Source organism: Leucoraja erinacea, chromosome 23 (assembly GCF_028641065.1).
Source record: "Leucoraja erinacea ecotype New England chromosome 23, Leri_hhj_1, whole genome shotgun sequence".
Taxonomy (NCBI): Eukaryota; Metazoa; Chordata; class Chondrichthyes; order Rajiformes; family Rajidae; genus Leucoraja; species Leucoraja erinaceus.
Genome location: NC_073399.1, coordinates 17,978,504 through 17,998,809, shown reverse-complemented (window position 1 = coordinate 17,998,809; position 20,306 = coordinate 17,978,504). Strand labels below are relative to the sequence as shown.

At 39.8% G+C, this 20,306-nt stretch overlaps 1 protein-coding gene and 1 long non-coding RNA gene across 3 annotated transcripts in view; one reads left to right on the top strand and one right to left on the bottom strand.

Moving 5' to 3' along the window:
- Positions 1 to 20,306, bottom strand: part of tepsin (TEPSIN adaptor related protein complex 4 accessory protein) — an 80,369-nt gene that overhangs the window by 58,083 nt on the left and 1,980 nt on the right. The window contains exons 2-6 of one of the 2 annotated variants that reach the window (XM_055653984.1): positions 10,106 to 10,404; positions 8,471 to 8,543; positions 7,398 to 7,489; positions 4,832 to 4,925; positions 207 to 274 (exon numbers count right to left, since the gene is read on the bottom strand). In XM_055653984.1, the coding sequence (XP_055509959.1) occupies positions 207 to 274; positions 4,832 to 4,925; positions 7,398 to 7,489; positions 8,471 to 8,531 (315 nt within the window). In that variant the 5' untranslated portion in view covers positions 8,532 to 8,543; positions 10,106 to 10,404. The remainder of the gene's footprint in view (positions 1 to 206; positions 275 to 4,831; positions 4,926 to 7,397; positions 7,490 to 8,470; positions 8,544 to 10,105; positions 10,405 to 20,306) is intronic. The other variant, XM_055653983.1, reaches the window with a different exon arrangement.
- On the top strand, positions 12,208 to 14,786 carry LOC129708318 (uncharacterized). The gene is made up of 2 exons (XR_008725328.1): positions 12,208 to 12,372; positions 13,435 to 14,786. It is a non-coding gene; the product is annotated as an uncharacterized LOC129708318 (long non-coding RNA).

Genomic DNA, 20,306 nt, shown 5'->3' with positions numbered 1-20,306 from the left:
TCACTCTTGGAGAAGTTCAAAAATGTTTGAATTTTCTCCCGACCTTAACAAGTTACACGACTACCTGCCGTTAGCGCCACGGAGGTCCTCGGTGGTCCACGAATGCCGTACTGTTATCGCAGGAGGTTCCCACGAGGTTAAACTCTTGTTAAGTCTTGCGTCAGGTCGCACCGTGAGAAAGAGCCATTAGGAATGCAAATGCGTACCTCTGCAGTTGTTCGAACTCTTTGATATAAAGCATTTCCATGAAGCAGATCTGGAGGCCCACTGAAAACTTGCAGAAGACATGTTATTAATAAATAGAAGCTGCACACAACACACAATAAACAGGAGCATGAATGGTATTCCAAGAATGAGAAGAAGCTTACGAATGTCAACACTGATTACAGTTTGGTTTTCGATTAAAGTAAACATTCAATTACACATTTACCTTTATTTCAACTTGTTTCCCAATTAAAACAAGTAGACACATGAATTAACATTTTGTTTAAGAAAGGTGCAACTAGGTACAATGAACAAGCCAGACCAAGGAACTGACATTGTTGCACAGGACTATATTATAGTAGCTAGAAAAATATTTCAGTGCCAAATACTCAGCGGGTGAGGCAGCATCTATGGATCCTGTTCAGTCTGAAGAAGGGTTTCAGCCCGAAACGTTGCCTATTTCCTTCGCTCCATAGATGCTGCCTCACCCGCTGAGTTTCTCCAGCATTTTTGTCTACCTTCAATTTTCCAGCATCTGCAGTTCCCTCTTAAACAGTTTATTCCCAATCTTTGCTTTTGTTTCAATTGCTAATTTTCAGTCCATGTCAGTATATATGCACGAATATCAGCAACAACTAGATTCTATTCCTTTACCTCACCATTCCCAAAACATTTCAGGCACTCAAGCATCCAATGGTATTTTCTGGAGTATATTCATGCAATCAAAAGGAAGGGGCAGGCCAAATTATTGCGAATCTGTAAAATAAAACCTTTGTAACTTCCTACTTTTTGTGCTGGGAATCTGTACTTCCACTTTGGGTACACTCCAAGCTTGTGCTCTCAAACACAGGATACTGTTGTTCATTTAAGTAGCTAAATGTAAGAACGTCCTAATTATTAAAATTAATTGAAATATTAGGAATATACCCTATTTTGCAAATTCTCACATAAAAATCAATGTATAATAAAAATTAGAAATCATATATACATAGTTATGACTTTTTGGGTGACTTTCAAACTAGTTTTGACAATTTTTTAAAAGATTAATACCTTAATTTCTCATTGCAAATATCACACATTATACCAATCCAGGGGTCTACTCAGGCATCATGATATTTCAAAAAGGAACCAGAGGGCAATAAAACCTAATTCATCACTATTTATATAGACGTCTTATTTTTTGGTAATTATATACAAATCAGTCATTTCATTGACATTTATTTCTAATCCAATTTTCAACAAAACCTCTCGAAGATTTTATGATTTTTAGCCATATCCTTGTCAGCTTCATTCACAAGGACATCGTTAATGACAATGACCATAATGGTACATCTTGCATTACCTTTGTCTAAATAAAAACCACATCCCTCCTTGTCTAAAATGTCCATAACAATATTAAAAATTGGGGAGAAATGCACTGCCCTATTGAAGCTTTCAAACTTTTTAAGGGAGTGTGGGTCACCTGTTGTATCCCCCTTTTAAATAGGAATTAGTTTGGTTTTGCTGCTTTTGATCACTATGGTTGAATTTAAATAGAGATCCATGACAAGATCAAGAAAATTTTTTTTGACCCCCATGGAAAAGAGTTTTTAGTATTAATTTATGTCCCACAGAATTGAAAGCTTTAGTTAAATCTACAAATTGGCAGCTGATTTCTTGCAAATCTATTTGGCCTCCCATAATAAATTAGTTAAAATGTTCTGATTGCATCCCCAGGATGACTGCTAAAAAGCTTTTTGATGACTATTCAAAGTCACTGCCTCAGTAAATCTTTTGGTGAGAATCTTGGTAAAAATCCTGAGTGAAATGGAGCTGATGAAAATAGGCTTCCATTTAGCAGTTTGACTGAGCCTTCAGATTTTGGTCTAAGGACAGTCCACTGTCATTAATGAATTTTACCACAGAATAAAATTGCACTAAAAATCTCAATATCTATTCTCCCGACCTTGTTGAGCATTAAATCGTCTGGGCCAGCAGCCATATCCTTTACAAAAACAATGAAAGCATCCCTAATCTCAGCAACACTAATAACATCTATCAAATTCCCATTATCCACTTTAAATTTGGCAATATCTGCCCAGTTGCTACTAATCGTAAACTTACACTTATAAAATGTTTCTAAATTACTGATCACTAATGGGCAGACCTCATTATCTAGACCGCTCGTTATATGTCACACTAAAGCTCATTCATTTTAATTAGACAAACACTGCGTTTCTAAGTATTCACTTTTACATTAAGCAAATTGGAGAAGTCCTCTTCTCCATAACCTGTGCATGTTTTTTGGAAGTATATTGTCAGCGTACAACTAATGAACTGGACCCTTTTGACGGGAGTACAAAACATTGTGATTCACAGTGAGATTCTAACTGATTCCGACCATCAGTTGCCAGAAAATCAGTGTTCAACCTGTACAATTTCATTTTTGGCAAATATTTAGCTTTTTCCATAAGAAAGGGAAAGTATTCCTCGTCCCTTTTCTTCCTCTAATCATTTTGATTAACAATAATCAGTGGAAGATGTATGAGGAGAGTCTGAATATAGATGGTACATATTTATTGGAGGTTAGTAGAGCGAGAGAGGCACTCAATGAGGCTCACGAGGGACTGACAGAGTAAATGCCAAAAGGTTGTTCATTCAGACGGTAGGTTCAAGATGAACATAGATACAGGTTGAAAAGTTGGTCAGTTCAGGCAACAATGGGAGACATTTCTTAACTTAAGGCTTGTGCTCTGAGGAGATTAGAATTAAAGATCATGTGATCATCACTAAAGATTTCCATTTTAATTAAGGAAGATCATTGGTGAAACAATTGAAAGTGGGTGGATTCAGGAACTCCTGCTTGACATCCTGAGTATCTATTAAATCTACTCCTGCTTGACATCCTGAGTATCTATTAAATCCTCAACCATCTTCCTTTGTGTGTCAGCTCACTCCTGCTAGTGGAGAATGTATCCCTTGATTCTGGTTATCAAATCTCCTTTGTGCCAAAAGAGTGATAAAATCTTAACTCAACATCATGAACAAGTGATGTAAATACGGTTTCAAAAAGTGATCAATGACACACTCCATCGCTTATTGATTTATAAATAGTAGTAATTATTCTATTTTTTGTAGACTGAGCATACCAGGGAATTTTTCCATTATTAGGTAGATATCAGAAGTGTAAATGTACTGAAACAACTTGGCTATACTAATTCAGAGGATCAGGCAGCATCTCCGGAGAACACGGATAGGCGACATTTCGGGTCCGGATCTTCTTCAGACCCAGTCTGAAAAAGGATCCCGACCCAAAATGTTACCTGCCCTTGTTCTCCCGAGTTGCTGCCTGACATGGCAGAGTTACTACAGCACTTTGTATTTTTTGGTAAACTAGCATCTGCAGATCCTTGTGTCTCCATCTGGCTATTGTTATTATTAGTTTTTAATATAAATCTTTGTACTGTGTTATGATGTTGAATGGTGCCATAGTCATTTTATTCAATGCTCTTGCCTGTGCCTTAACGGTGGTGTAACATAATCTTGTCCTCATTTAAGATGGATCTACAGGAGTGATGTTCACTCTTAGTAAAACCATCATGGAAGATCCATCTGTAACAAGTAAATTAGTAAGTGCATGTCAAGTTTCTAATAGTTTGCTCAGCATATGCTGTAGATTCAGTCTTGCAACTGCATCCATCTAGATTTGGCCAAATCAGTACCAATGGCCCTGTCAATTCAATCCCAATTATGGACATTGAAGCCCACCTCGCAGAGTGCACTCACTGCTCCTGCCACATTCAGCACTTCTTCCCACTGTTGTTCAGCATGCAGTACTTTATTCATCAGCAGAGGGTGGTGGAAGTTTTCATATTCTTGAAACTTCATAGAGTCTGGAGTCGATAGTGAGGATTACTCCCATCATTTATCAAGATGAGGCACTACTAAGGAAGTGATCAGAAAGTGCACCCTTTTCCATGGTAAACACAGCTACTGCTGCTGGAGTTTAATGTACTTGAGTATAATTATCACAAAGTCAATAGACATTAGACTTGATGGAATGGAATGGACGTCTAAATGGAATGGGTGTATTTTGGATTATTTTCCCCAATCAGAAGGCTTAAGTTCCACTCACATAATCAAATTTATCAAAGCTAATGCCAATTAGCATTGTCAATATTATCTTCCTACAGAAAATATTCCAAACAATCAAAACTTAAAAGCCTGGTCTATTCTCTTTTAAGCTGAGGTTTGGGACAGTCTCAATGCAAGTAAAATATATTTACAAAATAATAGGCAACATTTTCCAATGGTCATTATTCATCTTCCAATTTACAGCACGCAAACAGGCCCTTCAGTCCAATGTGTCCATGCTGACTAAGATGCCCCATCTACAGGAAAACCTTTAACTGTAGGTTTCTCTATCTATACTCATCAGGTGGTGAAATGCAAATGTAGTGAAAAGTAACTTTCACATTAGTTGGGACAGAAAACAATGGAAATGGATTCTCTGTACGTTATACACTATGAAATTACGGGCAGTTATTCTGCCATCGTCCATTTAACATACAGAAGCTGTAATTGCCGCTCTGTTACAGACAACCGAATGATATCTTAAAAAGTTTCCATTATATTTTCCTACTCCTACCTGTTACTTCCTGAATAAGAGTGGCGTTCCTCCGAAGTTCCAGAGTAAACTGAGGTGAACTTTGCCCGCAGACATACTGCAATATTTTGAGGACCTGTCAATAAGCACAAAGATGGACCAATAGTTCCGTTGCACAATGGTGCAGTCTTACAGAATACAATCACATGGTTAATTCTTCTCTGGCGGCAGACAAATACAAATATTTTACCCATGGATGGACCTTCAGGAATCAGATAAATAATGGGATTTCTCAGATGGGTGGAACATTTTGAGTCCTTACAGACTTGATGATTTGAAACAAAAACATTAAAATTATTCAGCAAATAAAATCAGGCAGAACTTCCATTTTTCATTTATTTACCAACGGTTATTAACCATATAACAATTACAGAACGGAAACAGGCCATCTCGGCCCTTCTAGTCCGTGCCGAACACGTATTCTCCCCTAGTCCCATCTACCTGCACTCAGACCATAACCCTGCATTCCTTTCCAGTCCATATAACTATCAATTTATTTTTAAATGATAAAATCGAACCTGCCTCCACCACCTTCACTGGAAGCTCATTCCACACAGCTACCACTCTCTGAGTAAAGAAGTTCCCCCTCATGTTACCCCTAAACTTCTGTCCCTTAATTCTCAAGTCATGTCCTCTTGTTTGAATCTTCCCTACTCTCAGTGGGAAAAGCTTATCCACGTCAACTCTGTCTATCCCTCTCAACATTTTAAAGACCTCTATCAAGTCCTCCCTTAACCTTCTGCGCTCCAAAGAATAAAGACCTAATTATTATTAATATAGACCTAGTTATTAAATTATATTGGTCCGGTAACCAAGGAAATAAATTGCAAAATATTAATTGAAACTCAAAGACCTCAAAAACTTACAAATAAATAAATATTTATTTCTGTTTTAGCAGCGTTTTAATATAAAATAAGACTAAAAAGTAGTCCCCTTTTGTAAACCAACTGAATTACAACAATAATGTTGTGAGCAATTATTGAAATTTTAGACTGCACTTAAGACAACCTTCTATATTATTCAGAAGGGAAAATATGATTTAGATTAGCTGGCCTAAGGCAACATAGAGCATACTGCATAATTTAAAATTAATAGATAAATAACAGCATGAGAATACAGACAACATATCAAGTGAAGACAAAAAATAGTGGAGCAAATCAGCGGGTCAGGCAGCATCTCTGGAGAACATGGATAGGTGACATTTCGGGTTGGAATCCTTCTTCAAACTGATCTCATCGGTCTAAAGAAATGTCCCTACCCAAAAAGTCACCTATCCATGTTCTCCCGGGAAGTTGCTTGACACACTGAGTTGCTGTAGCATCATAACAGGGTATTTTGATTGGGATCTTTCTTCAGACTGATGAGATCAATTTGAAGAAAGGTCCTGGCCCAAAACGTCACCTAACCACTTTCTCCAGCGATGGTGCCTGACCCTCTGAGTTGCTTCAGCATTGTGTCTTTCCTTGGTAAACCAGCATCTGCAGTTCATTGTTTCTAATGTACCAAGTGAATTTTGGTTATTGGAAAAGTAAAAAAAACGAGATGCTGAATACCAGAAATAAAAACAGACCATAACACTCAACGGGCATTATTTTGATTGACATAAACAAAAAGTACGTTGTGACTAATGAAATAATTGGGACCCCTATAGTAGATAGTATATTTTTGTATAGTTGTATCTAAAAAAAATAAAAGTTGTTTCCTGCACAGTATAACTGTTGGCTAATTCTGCATTGAAGTCAGGGAACTGGCGAGCAGTTAACTGCCGCCATCTCTCCATGATATCATGCAATTAAGTCTCTTGAAGCAAACCTGTGAAGTCTCCGCTTTTCATTTTCCTTTAATTTCCATCTAAAGTAATTTCTTCCACACCAACTCAAACAATTGCACAACAAATAAAGTCAAACCCCAATTCTTAATTTAGAAAGACTAGATATTTTTTGACTCACTGCATCCTCTTGGACACAATGGCAAAATAAAAGCCAACATAAAATTAACATTTTACAACTAAATTTATAAAGCACAGTAGGTCAAACACCATACAGAATTGGCTAATTCCCTTTGTTACTCTGCTATTCATGCATTTGCGGGCCCAAGAGTCCCTATTCAATTACTGCAACGTAAGTGGAGGAAGACTATTGACATTTAATGTCAGAAACTATAACTGGCCTGGCTGAATTATCAACAACAGCCCTTGTGTGAGCGATAGTTATTTGTGTTGGTGACAGAACAGGCAAGTGTAAGGAGGCAGTTGTGGCACCAAGGAGCCTGATATCTTAAGAAAGCACATTAAACTGATGTGCTGACATTCTCTTGGGTCTCTACTCCAGTGATCCAAGTGATCTGTTGATGGAGTGGTGTGACCATCATACGCATCACCCATATCTCCCAATCATCCCATTTTTGTCAGCAGGTTTATTGCACGACATTTCCGGAAACCAGAAGTGTTTTCCAGATCATTGAAGGCGGGCAGGTTTTTCAGAGGATTAAGAACCTTGCAACTATACTGGACAAAGAATACATGAACTCAAAAGAAAACACCACCAACCTTCAGTTTGACATTACAGGAATTGCTCTGCAGTCGTTCCAGCAGGTACTCGAGTAGGCACTGACAAGTGCCGACAGATTCATGAGAAATCTCTGTAGTTCCATTCAGTTATGGGAAAAAAGGAGAACTTTCCACTTTCCCTGTCCACCTACGAGTGGTTATTGTTTTCACACACAAACAAAACCGATCTACTAGATGACCAGCCCCAATCAGTGCTTGATAATTTTAATGCATAGACTAGACTAAGTGGGACCCATTGGGTCCCAGTCACACGGGAGGCCTGGTCCCCCCCAACGCAACCCGTTCCCCAACGCAATATTCCACCACTCACCTGTTCCCCCAAAGCAACCCGTTCCCCAAAAGCAATGTTCCACCACTCTGGGGAGGGGGTGTGGGGGAGGGGGAATCCAGTGTATTCTGCTTATGGAACAGACCTCATGAAAATACAAATCTGGTGACTATTTTCCGAGCAACTCCACTCTTTTCACCATCATGATAATGCATTTCCTGTATCATGATGCTACAGCTTCTGCTCATCATCAAACACTGACAAGTCGTCTTTGGTTTAGTTTCCAGATCATAGTCTACATGAAAACACTCTTGCTTATTTAAATTAGTGCCTCTCAGAATGCTAATGCAAACTAAACAAAACTTCATTACCACATAAACCTAATTAGTTTCACAATTAGTAAACATGTTCAGCTTCAATTGTAAATGAGACATGCTTAAAATAACCTCTAGATGTTGGAACTTATAAAAATGATTGTATAAATAATTTGAGTATTCACAAGTGCACATCATTGCTTTACTTACATGTGCAATCATTAGCATTCCAAATGAAAGACTCCCAAATTGTACTGCAGCATTTCATAGGCTTACATTATTCATGATTATTAATTCTTAAATCTCACAATTGGAAAGGGACTATGTAAAAATATAAGCTGCAAGCTTTACCAATCAAATCTGCATTCATAAATGCAATGTAAAAACTATAGCATTCAATTTAACTACTCTGTGCTCTCAATTAATGATATTAGAATTACGTAAATCCTGCACAAATCATGTAAGGATACTGGCAATTTCCACAAAAATATACCCAGGACATGGCACTTCATCATCCGATGTTGCTTTCATTAGCACTGGAAGCTGGAAGAGAACAGTAAAAGTGAGGCGAAAGGAGCATCCAGACAGCGACCAGCTCTGCACAAAGATAGGTTCACGGACAATGCCAGTTGTTGAGATGTGATATGCACGGTTTTCTTACTATGCAAGGGCATAGTGTAATATATATTTTGCAATAGTGTAAATTGCCCATGTTACTATTCACAGCTTGTATCATAATGAAAAGTATTCGATAATCTGTTGACAACTTGAAACCAATGAGTAATACCTATTGGCTCCCAGTTATCTTGATTGCACATCCTCCCCCCAGCCTCTTGCAAAGATGCTATCCCCTACTCTCAATCCCCCCCGTCTCTGTCGTATCTGATCCCAGGTTGTGGCTTTTCATACGAGGACATCCGAGATGTCCTCAATCTTTAGTGAACGTGGTTTCCCCCCAGCTGTAATAGACGGATCCCCCACCGGCGTCTCTTCTGTGTCTCAGGGTTCTGCTCTCGCTCCCTCTCCCCACAGACACAAGGCCAGAGTTCTCTTGGTCCTTACCATTCATCCCAGCAGTCTCCACATCCAACACATCATCCTCCAACATTTCCATCACCTCCAACGTTATCACACCACTGATCACATCTTCCCATCTCCACTCCTTTCCTCCTTCCAGAGGCTGCTCCCTCTGCAACTCCTTGGTTCACTCACCCCTTCCTCCAAACCACCCCTTCCCAGGTACTTTCCCCTGCAACCACAGGAGATATAACACCTGCCCTTATGCTCCTCCTGCGACTCCGTCCAAGGACCCCGGCAGTCCTTCCAGATGAGACAGAGGTTCACTGGCACCTCCTCTAACCTCATTCACTGCGTCCAGTCTTTCCGATGTGTGCTCCTGTACATCGGTGAGACCAAGCGTAGATGTGTGACCGCTCACCTGAACACTTACTCCCAGTTCCGCCAAGGCCTACAGGACCTCCCGGACCAGAGGAACAGCACCTCTTATTTTGCTTGGCTAGCTTACAACCCAATGGTATAAGCATCAAATTCTCCAATTTTAGGTACAAACTTCTACAACTCCTGCCTTCCCCTCCCTCTCCAACCCCCACTTCCCTTCACACTTACTTTATCCCGCCACTCCCATCCCCTGATCCCTGGCTGATCTTGCACAAGTTTCTGAGGTCATCTGATGCTGGCGTAATTGGTCCTACCTCTGTTCACTTCCAGTTTTTTTCCTCCCTACTACAATCTGTTAGATGGGTTCCGTCCCGAAACAACAACTACCCATTTTCTCCAGAGATGTTTCTCCGCTGAGTTACTCCAACATATTGTGTCTATCTCAAGAGTCAAGAGTGTTTTATTGTCATATGTCCTGGATGGTCAATGAAATTCTTACTTGCTGCAGCACAACAGAATATGTGAATATGTAAACATTGTATATAACGGGGAAAAAAAGAAAAAGTTTAATAAATAACAAATACAGTGCAAATAATATATAATAATAGTCTTTTGCAATTCAGAGCTCATAGCTTATTCATTGTGTGATGGCTGTGGGGAAGTAGCTGTTCCTGAACTTGGATATTACAGTCTTCAGGCTCCTGTACCTTCTTCCTGATGGCAGTGGTGAGATAAGTGTGTGGCCAGGATGGTGTGGGTCCTTGATGATTTTGGCTGCCTTTTTGAGGCAGCGACTACGATAGATCCCTTCGACGGTGGGGAGGTCAAAGCTGGTGATGCACTGGGCAGTGGTCACAACTTTTTGTAGTCTTTTTCGCTCCTGGACGTTCAAGTTGCCGAACCAGGCCATGATGCAACATGTCAGAATCCAAAGAGTGGGTTTATGGAAGTGCCATGCAGCCAAACAATACGAGTTGCATGACAGGAGAAAATTCTGAAATTCCAGCTATGGAACAAACAGGAAAAACTAAATTTCTTATGTCACAATCTTGTATTCACTGCTATTCGGTGTAAACCGCTCAATTTCAGAAAGAAATGATACCAGCCTTTACGTTATGCTTAATTACCAACACGAGTGAGTTTCAAGTGTATTGCTAAATTTATTCTTTAAACATAGAAGAAACATCTATTATATTGGTTAGCTTCACTGAGTGAATTAATTTGCTGTTTTCAGTGCATATATTTATGCATCCGTTTGATTTGATCTCAAATGTTAATGGAAATATAAAGTGCATTGGGTCAAAAACAACTTCAAAAATAAAGCAATTTGATTTTCCTTTCTAGTCTGCTCATTGTGTAAATTAACAAGGTTTGGTAACAGGTCATTCATTTAGAAATAATACCTCCCTTATGAGATAAAACAAATAAGTATTGGCCAACAGCCAAATGGAGACAGTAAATTCAACAGCACTGCTGTTCTTTAAAGATAGTTATACTTCTGGTTATGCATCAACACAAAATTGGCAAAAAAAAAAAACCTGCAGATCCATGCGTAATATGTTCAAGAGCCTATGCCGTGGTTTATCAGCTGTTTTTGATACAATAAAGTAAATGCTGAATGCCATTCTTGGGTTGATGGTAGCTCTTTCCACTGTCAATAAATTAAGGATTCATATCTTACACCTTTGAACAAAGGCTGGCATTTTAAAATAGTTCTGAGAAAATGAACTTTGCAAAAGATTAAACCCAAGGCTCCTTTCTCAGGTGGTAGCATATTTATCCAATAGCTGATGGAAAACAAAGTAGTTTTATGAGCGTCCTGGCCAATAGTCCCTCATTCATCACAGCTAGATCATTAAGACACTTATTTTCTTGTTTTTGAGAAACTTTCTTGTATTCAAATGAGCTGGTATTATTTTTATTTATTCTTGAGAGGTTATGTTCTCATCCATTCATTTCCTGAAAGGGTTTGAAGTAAATGAGTACTTTGATGGGTATGCTATGATCAGGTGAAATAAAAATCAACCATGATTCCGAAGGACATACTTCTACAGTTATGTTACAAAACTTACCTTCAGCGGCGCTGCAGTTCTGCCGCGGCCCGTGTCCGCGACTTTGGCGCCTTTGAGAGGGGGGCGGGTTTAAAATGCAATTTTTCTGCAGCCTATTCAAATTGATCTCGGTTAGGCTGTTTATTTGCTAAAGAAAAATCGCTTCGACTGCCGTTTTATTAAGTTTATTAAAATTAGCGCTGGATAATTTAATTGTTAGAGTAAATTAAAAATCATCTTCTAAAGCCGTGATCGCCGACAACGGGACGGATTTCACGTAGGGGACAAGGCAAGGTAGGCTGTTTATTTTTACATCAAAAAGTATTTCTTAAGATGCCTTTAATCAAAATTTTAAGTTGCGAGAAGGTGACTTGGAGCCCATCCGAACCTGCAGTATTTTTCATGCCGACGTGGAGTACAAATTCATTGCAACCGCAACGTTCCAAACCAGCGGGTTCCACAAAATCCCACTCGCAAGATGATTTAAATGGCCATTAATTTACAGCAATTAAACACTAAATTCCTTCCATTTGGCCTATAAATTTATGACAATGAGATTTTAAAATCATGTTATATTGTGAATTCTTGTGTGAATGTTATTTGGACATTTAGGCTATTGAAAAATGTAAATCTTTTCTTAAGAAATGGATAGATGTTTAGATCTAGTAATTGAATTTTGAAATTAGCTACAATTGGGTAACTAACATTATCAAAGATCGTAGAGGGACAAGATAGACCACTCCTCGAAACGTAACGCGTAGTATGACGTGTGTGACCGTCGACGCCATATTGTTAAGCATTTATTGGGCTGTAATGGCGTCCTCAGCTAAATCTACATCTCACTGCTCCGCTATCAACTGTTCTAATCGTAAATCTAAACGACCAGAGCTGTCATTCTTTAGGTTCCCCAATAAAAAAGAAAGGTAAGAATATATTATTATAATTTTCAGTCGATATTCTGTCGTGAAAATTTTATTTTCTGTTCTCCCATCAACAGCCATTGGGAAATGGGTTTGTCGGTACATTATAAAGTTATTAGACTTATGTTTAATAGATCTTTACTTACCATAATAATAAAGACAGTTTTAACACTTCTGTACATTTTAGGTTTTGTTCTTGTAAGGGATTTATTTCCAAAATATGGCCCGCGGACACATTAGGCCCAGTGGCCACGGGATTTTTCGAGCTCAGATTCGTGTCCGAGAATGCGGCGGCTGTTACCTATTATATCCCTCGAATTGCCGAGACATCACAAGCAAAGATCACAAGCCCGCCGTGATCACAAGCCCGCCCATTCAAATATTATACAACTCTGCTCTATCATCTTTGGATGCAATGGTGGGTCAGGGGGTTAGGCGGCGGCGGCCGCAATCAAAGATACGAGAGCAGCTCTGCTCTATAATCTTTGGTCGGAATGGGGGACGGCTGCGCGTTATAATGTGCTATCGTTTCCACACCCTCTCCCCCTGCTCTCCCTCTCCCCATCTCCCTGACCGGGATGATCCCCCTCTCTCCCTCTCCCCCTTTTCCCCTTCTCCCTGAAGTGTACATCTAATCCCCTCTCCCATTTGCGTCCCCATCTCCCTCTCCCCCCTTCTCCCTCTCTTCTGTCTCCCCTCTCTTTCGATCTCTCTCTCCCCTCTTTTTCTCTCGATCTCTCTCTCTCCCTCTCTTCTCTCGATCTGCCTCCCTTCCCTCTCTCCCTCCCTTACCTCTTCGTGTGAGTTGGCAGCTTTGCTTTGCCTTGGGTCCAAAAAAGGATAGAAAGAAAATACTTAATGGTCTTTGTAAGAAGATTTTAATAAGCTCTTCTACATTTAAGGTAAATTGACATATTAGAGGCAAAATACATCTTCAACATACAGATCTCCACACAACTGAAAACAATTGCATTTAAGTGATATATCATCCATTGTTCAGGCATGTAGTTATGATCATCTTTCTTCTTATTAGTTAATCCTAAATGATATCTCCTGTAATTTCAGATGTCAACAGTGGGTCCAGAATACTCATCGACAAGATCTCCTGCACCGAACTGCAGAGTATTTGTCAAATAACTGCCGTCTTATGTACATTGTGTGAAATTGTGATTTGTTAACTGCACAAAACTAATGCAAATGGCGATACATGCCTGCATTTGGCCCATACCCCTCTAAACCTGTCCTAACCATCAAATAACGTAACAGAACTGTCATGAGGAAAGATTTAAAAGACTAGGCTTGTATTCACTGGAGTTTAGAAGGATGAGGGGGGATCTTATCATATTGTTTACAGTGTACTATGTTTACAGATTCTGTTGTGCTGCTGAAAGTAAGAATTTAATTGTTCTATCTGGGACAAGCTAGATGCAGGAAAATTGTTCTACATGACAATAAAACCCTCTTGTTAGATGCAAGGGGATCTTATAGAAACATCTAAATGAATAAAAGGACTGAACAAGCTAGATACAGGAAAAATGTTCCCAATGTTGGGCGAGTCCAGAACCAGGGGCCACAGTCTTAGAACAAAGGGGAGGCCATTTAAGACTGAGGTGAGAAAAAACTTTTTCACCCAGAGAGTTGTGAATTTGTGGAATTCCCTGCCACAGAGGGCAGTGGAGGCCAAATCACTGGGTGGATTTAAGAGAGAGTTAGATAGACCTCTAGGGGCTAGTGGAATCAAGGGGTATGGGGAGAAGGCAGGCATGGGTTATCGATTGGGGCTGATCAGCCATGATCACAATGAATGGCGGTGTTGGGTCGAAGTGCCAAATGGCCTCCTCCTGCACCTATTTTCTATATTTCTAAAACACTCATCCAGCAATCCTCGAGCCCACCAGCTCATCCCGTAGTCAATTCATCAGCTTTTCCATAAGAACTTCCATCAGTTCTTGCAAAAGAATGACAATCAGCCAATCTCGATTACCCTCAGCCCATCAAGCAGTCCCTTAATTCGCACAGAAGTCTGAACTATTGAATGCTCACTGCATCTCTTTCCATGTCAGCAAGTTAATATCCAGCTGCATATGAACCATGTGAAAAATGAATAAATAGATGCATGTGGTGCAGTGATTTGTGCAGCACTATAGGCCTGGAGACCAAGAGGAGTTCACCATTGAACGGAGTTTGAACGGGGGGCTTGAGGCCCCCGACCGAGGAAGAACAAAAGGAAGGGACTTGAACTTTATTTCGCCTTCCATCACAGTGAGGAATGTGTAGGAGTCACTTTGGTGAATGTCCGTATTAAAATGTGTTTTTGAGTGCTGTTGCTTTTAATTGTATGACTGACCTGGCCAATGAAATTCCTCGTATATTGCAAAACATACTTGGAAAATAAAATCTGATTATGATTCTGAAAAGCCTTTCCCTTCCATACTCTTTCCTCTCTTTGATCTTTTTGCAGCTGACTGCCTTTCTGTACATGTTGCAAGAGATTGCCGCGGCATCCAGCATCCTCGGAGAATGTAGAATTAAAGGCAGTTTTAAAGATGGTTATTTGCCTCAAAATTGGGTTATTGTATCTCCAGAACCTCCCCAGAGGCTCTGGGAGACACAAGGTTCAAGAGGGAACACAAAAAGCCTAATTAGGAAGAATATTAAGAGTAAGATTTTCAATTAAAATACTGTAATTGATGGAAACTTGCCTTTAAATTGGTTCCTGGATGAAACCCTGATGGTTCTCACATTGTCTCTTTAAATTTACTCTCCTTTTCACACTTGCATTAAAAAACACAGCCACCACCATTCACAGTGATACTGCCCGGCAGTCTCATAATTACAGTCTACACAGCTACCTTGACAGCCACACAAAATGATGTAAATAAAAATTGTTTTCCTGTTTAAGAAGTTCAATTGAGAATTATTTGAAATTGTGGGGGTTGATACAAAATACTGTTGACCCACAAATGTGTTGATATGAGACATTCACATTTAAAAAATCCATGTCGCAAAAAAAGCAAGAAGGTGCCCATGTTATTTGACCAACTTGCCAGATTAATTTAAATATACACAATACACAATACAATTTATTTGTCACTTGAACCTCATAGAGGTTGTTGGAGCCCCCGGCGTGCGCTAGAAAAGTGCCGCAGCCATTTAAGCCACGCCGGGTGATGATGTAAGGCCCTGCTCCAGGTCATCCTCGACCCCCGCTACTCGGGCGGAATAATTTGCCGTTGCGGAAGCCCCGAAAAGCAGTCTCTCAGCAGGGACCCGCAGGCTCCGATATTACTGTCTGCCAGGCCTGCGGTTGGAGCCTCCGAATCTCCGGGGCTCGGGTCACAGCAGCGCATGGGTACATATGTAGGTATGTATGCATTAGTTTTGCTCCTAATTCCCTTTTCAAAATCATTAATATATATGGTAAACAGTTGCAGCCCCAACACCAAGCCTTGTGGCAAAAAAATCCAGAAGATTAGTCAAACATGATTTTCCTTTCATAAATCCATGTTGACTTGGACAGATCCTTTCACTGCTATCCAAATGCCCCATTATTGCATCTTTAATAATTGACTCCAGCATCTTTCACACCACCAAAGTCGGGCTAACTGGTCTGTAATTTTCCGTTTTCTCTCACGCTCCTTTCTAGAAAAGTGGGATAGCATTAGCTATCCTCCAATCCACAGGAGCTGATCGTAAATCTATTGATCGTTGGAAAATGATAATATATATAAATATATATGTATGTGTATATATGCATGTATGTGTATATATGCATGTATATGTGTGTATATACGCATGTGTATATATATATATATATGTTTATATATGTGTATATATGTATGCATATAAATGTATCAATATGTATGTGCATTTGTGTATGTATGTGTATATATGTGTGTGTATAAATATATATATATGCATATATTTATTATTACTATATAATTATATATATAATTGCCTTTGTGGTTTATGTATATCATCTTACAAGACAAATAAATTAATAGTGATGATTTAAATCAAAGTTGCTTCTGATACATGAGAATAAACTATTATCTCTAACTTGCCTCTCACACACAGACACACATTATAAATATATTAAAATATACGTTAAATTTAATTTTTTGCAGTGTGTGTTAAAGCAATACAATGCAAGGGAAACTACACAAAGGAGGGGTCTGTTCCCGCTACAAGATACTCGAGGATCTTTGCTTTGGATCAAAGATTATAGCGGAGCTCTATAATCTTTGCTTTGAATAACAGCGGGTGGAATACCGGAAGTCGAGTGTCGCTGTAACAAATGGCGGCCGTGACGTTCCGTTGCGTACTACACGCCAGCCCATTGAATTTCGAAGGAGTGGTCTATCTTGCTCCTCTAGGATCTTTGAACATTATATGCTTTAATTTCAGGTCATCCAAGTAAGATTGTTTAATATTTGTTTCCGAATGCTTCAATCTATAATAACTGAACAATTCTTTCAGTTCTCTTAATTTTTAATAAAGTTATGGCCATTTGACTGTCCTTGTTCACAGCTTTTGTGTTAGGGAACAAGATGCTAATTTCAGAGTATGAAAATGGCCATAACCTTTTTAATACTGAAGATATGAAAGTGAATTGGGTGTCAAATTAAACTTCTTTTTATGCTTTATCTGATGGGATAAATTGCAGACTTGATTTTTAAAATCTCAAAATTTTGTAACATTGCTACATACAAGCCTTACTGCAGCTTTCCTTACTACTGGACATCTGAAATGGGCGAGTTTTAATGACAATCACTGCACCAGTCACTTTTCACTGCTACATTTTGTATTTGTTTCCAGATCTCCATGTCTGGCAGTTTTAAACTATTTCTCAGACTCCAAGGAGGAGAAAAGTCACAATATGTATTTTTCTTGGTTAATTGATGACTGTATCAAGGATGGAAAAAAATAGAAACAAGGACCTGCAGATGCTGGTTACACAATTTCTTTGTTTGATTTAGTTTATTATTGTCACCTGCCATGTGCTGATCCAGGTACAGTGAAAAGTTTTTTGCTGCATGCTATCCATCAGCTAAAAGATTATACGTGGTTACAATCAAGCCATCCACAGGATAAAGGATACACATTTAATGCAAGATAAAGTCCAATGAAAGATCGTTCAAAATTATCCAATGAGGTAGATGGGATGTTAGGACCATGCTCAAACTAGCAAGAGGACGGTTTGGTTGCCTGGCAATAGCTGGGAAGAAACTAACCCTGAATCTGGAGGTATGCGTTTTCACACTTCTGTACCACTTGCCCGATGGGAGACGGGAGAAGAGGGAGTGACCGGGATGAGACTGGTCCTTGATTATGCTGGTGGTCTTACCAAAGCAGAGTGAAGTGTACATGTAATCCATGGAATGGAGGTGGGTTTGCGTGATGATCTGGGCTGCGTCCACAACTCTGCAATTTCTTGCGGTCTTAGATGGAGATGTTCTCAAACTATGCTGTGATGCATCCCGATAAAATTATTACTACGGTGCATGTGTAGAAGTTGGTGAGGGTTTTTGGGGACATGCCAATCTTCCTAAGCCTTTTAAGGCAGTAGAGGCGCTATTGTGCTTTCTTGACCATTGCTTCGATGTGCAGGTCCAGGACAAATTGCTGGTAATATTTATAAAATATCCCCTTGTTAATATTGATAAATGGACACAAAGTGCTGGAGTAACTCAATGGGTCAAACAGCATCTCTGAAGTACGTGGTAGATAAACGTTCGGGTTGGGACCCTTCACCAGACTGATTGAAGGGGTGGGGAGGGAGAAGATAGTTAGGAGAGGCAGGATAAAGCATGGCAGGTAATAGGTGGACACAGGCGATGATGGGGTGGGGGGGGGGGGGTGATGGACAGATGGTTGGGACAAGGGCTAGAGATCAAAGCTGGTGGTGTAAGACAGACGGACTGAACAATTACAAATTGTGTGGCCAGACGAAGGAATGTAGGAGGGGAGGAATAAGTGGAAGTCTAGGTGGAGCACAGGGGAGGGGCGCAGGTATAAAGGGTGGTGTGGGTGAGAAAGGGGAGGGGGTAGTGGAGGTTGTTAGAAGTAATCTAAAATTGAAGAATTCAACATTGGAGCCAGGTGGAATATGAGGTACAGTTCCTCCAGTGAGTGTGTGGCCTCTCTCTGGTAATGGAAGAGGACAGAAAGGGAATGGAAAGGGAAGTTAAAATGGTTAACGGACCAAGTGCAAGTGTTTGGCGAAACAGCAGCAGAGTCTATGCTTGGTCTTGCCGATGTACAGGAGGTCACGTGAATTTCTGTCTCACCCGAATGGACTGCCGGGGCCCTTGGTTGGATGAGAAAGGGAGGAGGTATAGGGACAGGTGTTACACCTCCTACGGTATCAGGGGAAAGTACCTGAGGAGGGGGTGATTTGGGTGGAATGAGATACGTGAACCAAGGAGTTACTGCGGATGCAGTCTCGGCAGAAGGTGGGAAAGGGTGGAGATGGGAAGAGGTAACTGGTGGTGGGATCACATTGAAGGCGATGGAAAAGGGTGCTGAAAGTCAACTAATAATTTAATAATTTGTTGCAAAGTCCATTTTGTACTGCATAACCTAACACATTAAAATGCTGTACTAGGGACTGCATCTCTGAGCAAAAATACATTTGGAGACAAAGTGCAATCCATTATTAAGCATGATTCAGGGGCTGTCATATGCTTAATTTAACACCTCTTTAAACTACAGAAGGTGCTACAGAATTAAATTAATCTCTATTAATATGCAAGGACAACAGTGTAATGCAATATACTAGAAATTAAGGTTGCAAATGAACATGATAAAGTGTTTATAATCTATTCTAATGCATAACCAGAAAAGAAAAAGAATCTTATCATCTCGGCACATCCTTGTCCTGTCCCAAGTCTTTTACAACCAACAAATTACTTTTTGCATTATCGAATCACACAGTCATACAGCATGGAAACAGGCCCCATGGCTCAGCTCATCCAATTCGACCAAAATGACCCATTTGCCTGTGTTTGGCCCAATCCCTCTAAATCTCTCCTATCCATTCTCTTGACACTTGGACAGGTACATTGAACGGAAAGTGTAATCTTTGCTGCACAGACAAAATTAGCCATAGAATGATTTACAGCCAATTGTGTAATAATAACACATTGATGTAGTAAAACATTCGAGAGATGCTGCCTTCTTCTGCATTTTGTGTCTATCTTCGATGAAAACCAGCATCTGCAGCTCCTTCCTACACAATCGATCTTGATTCACAGGGGATGATCACCAAACAATCATGAACAAGCAAACATGATGCTTCATAAAGTCAAAAAGGAGGTAGCAATGCAACTGAATAGGAGGTGAGTTAAGAGCCTTAATAGTTGAAACCATCAATGCTCAAGGAAGAGCGATCGAAACTTGGAAGAAAACAAGGAGCCAAATTTAGAGAAGAGATGATCTCTTCATGGATCATTGAGTTACAAGAGAGAAATCTTGAGATAACGGGTTTGTCCTTTTACAGTGATAGAAGCTCAAAAATTCCAGCTGACTCTCCAGTGAAGCATTGGTGGAGCTTGCAAGTTCCATCTTTAAGATGAGACATTAAACGTGCTGCCTTCATGTGGACACAAAACATCACACTGGACCATTTCAAACAACTGTACTGGAGCACGTACAGCCATTTAAATCTGCCAACTTCAGAAAAGAGACAACTCCTCCAATCCTAAATGTTACAACAATCACATTCTTAGACAATTGCCAGTGGTCATTCTTCTGCTCTAACTACACTCACCCACCATTTTGTAAATTATTTCACAAGACATGAACAAGGCAGGCAATGTTGACAGTTGCCATCCACCTTGACTTGCAAGGAGAGAATTCAGATTCATATGTAGCTCTGGAGTCATAAATGACCCACAGCAGAGGACAGCAAATTCCCTTCATTTGTGAACCAGGTA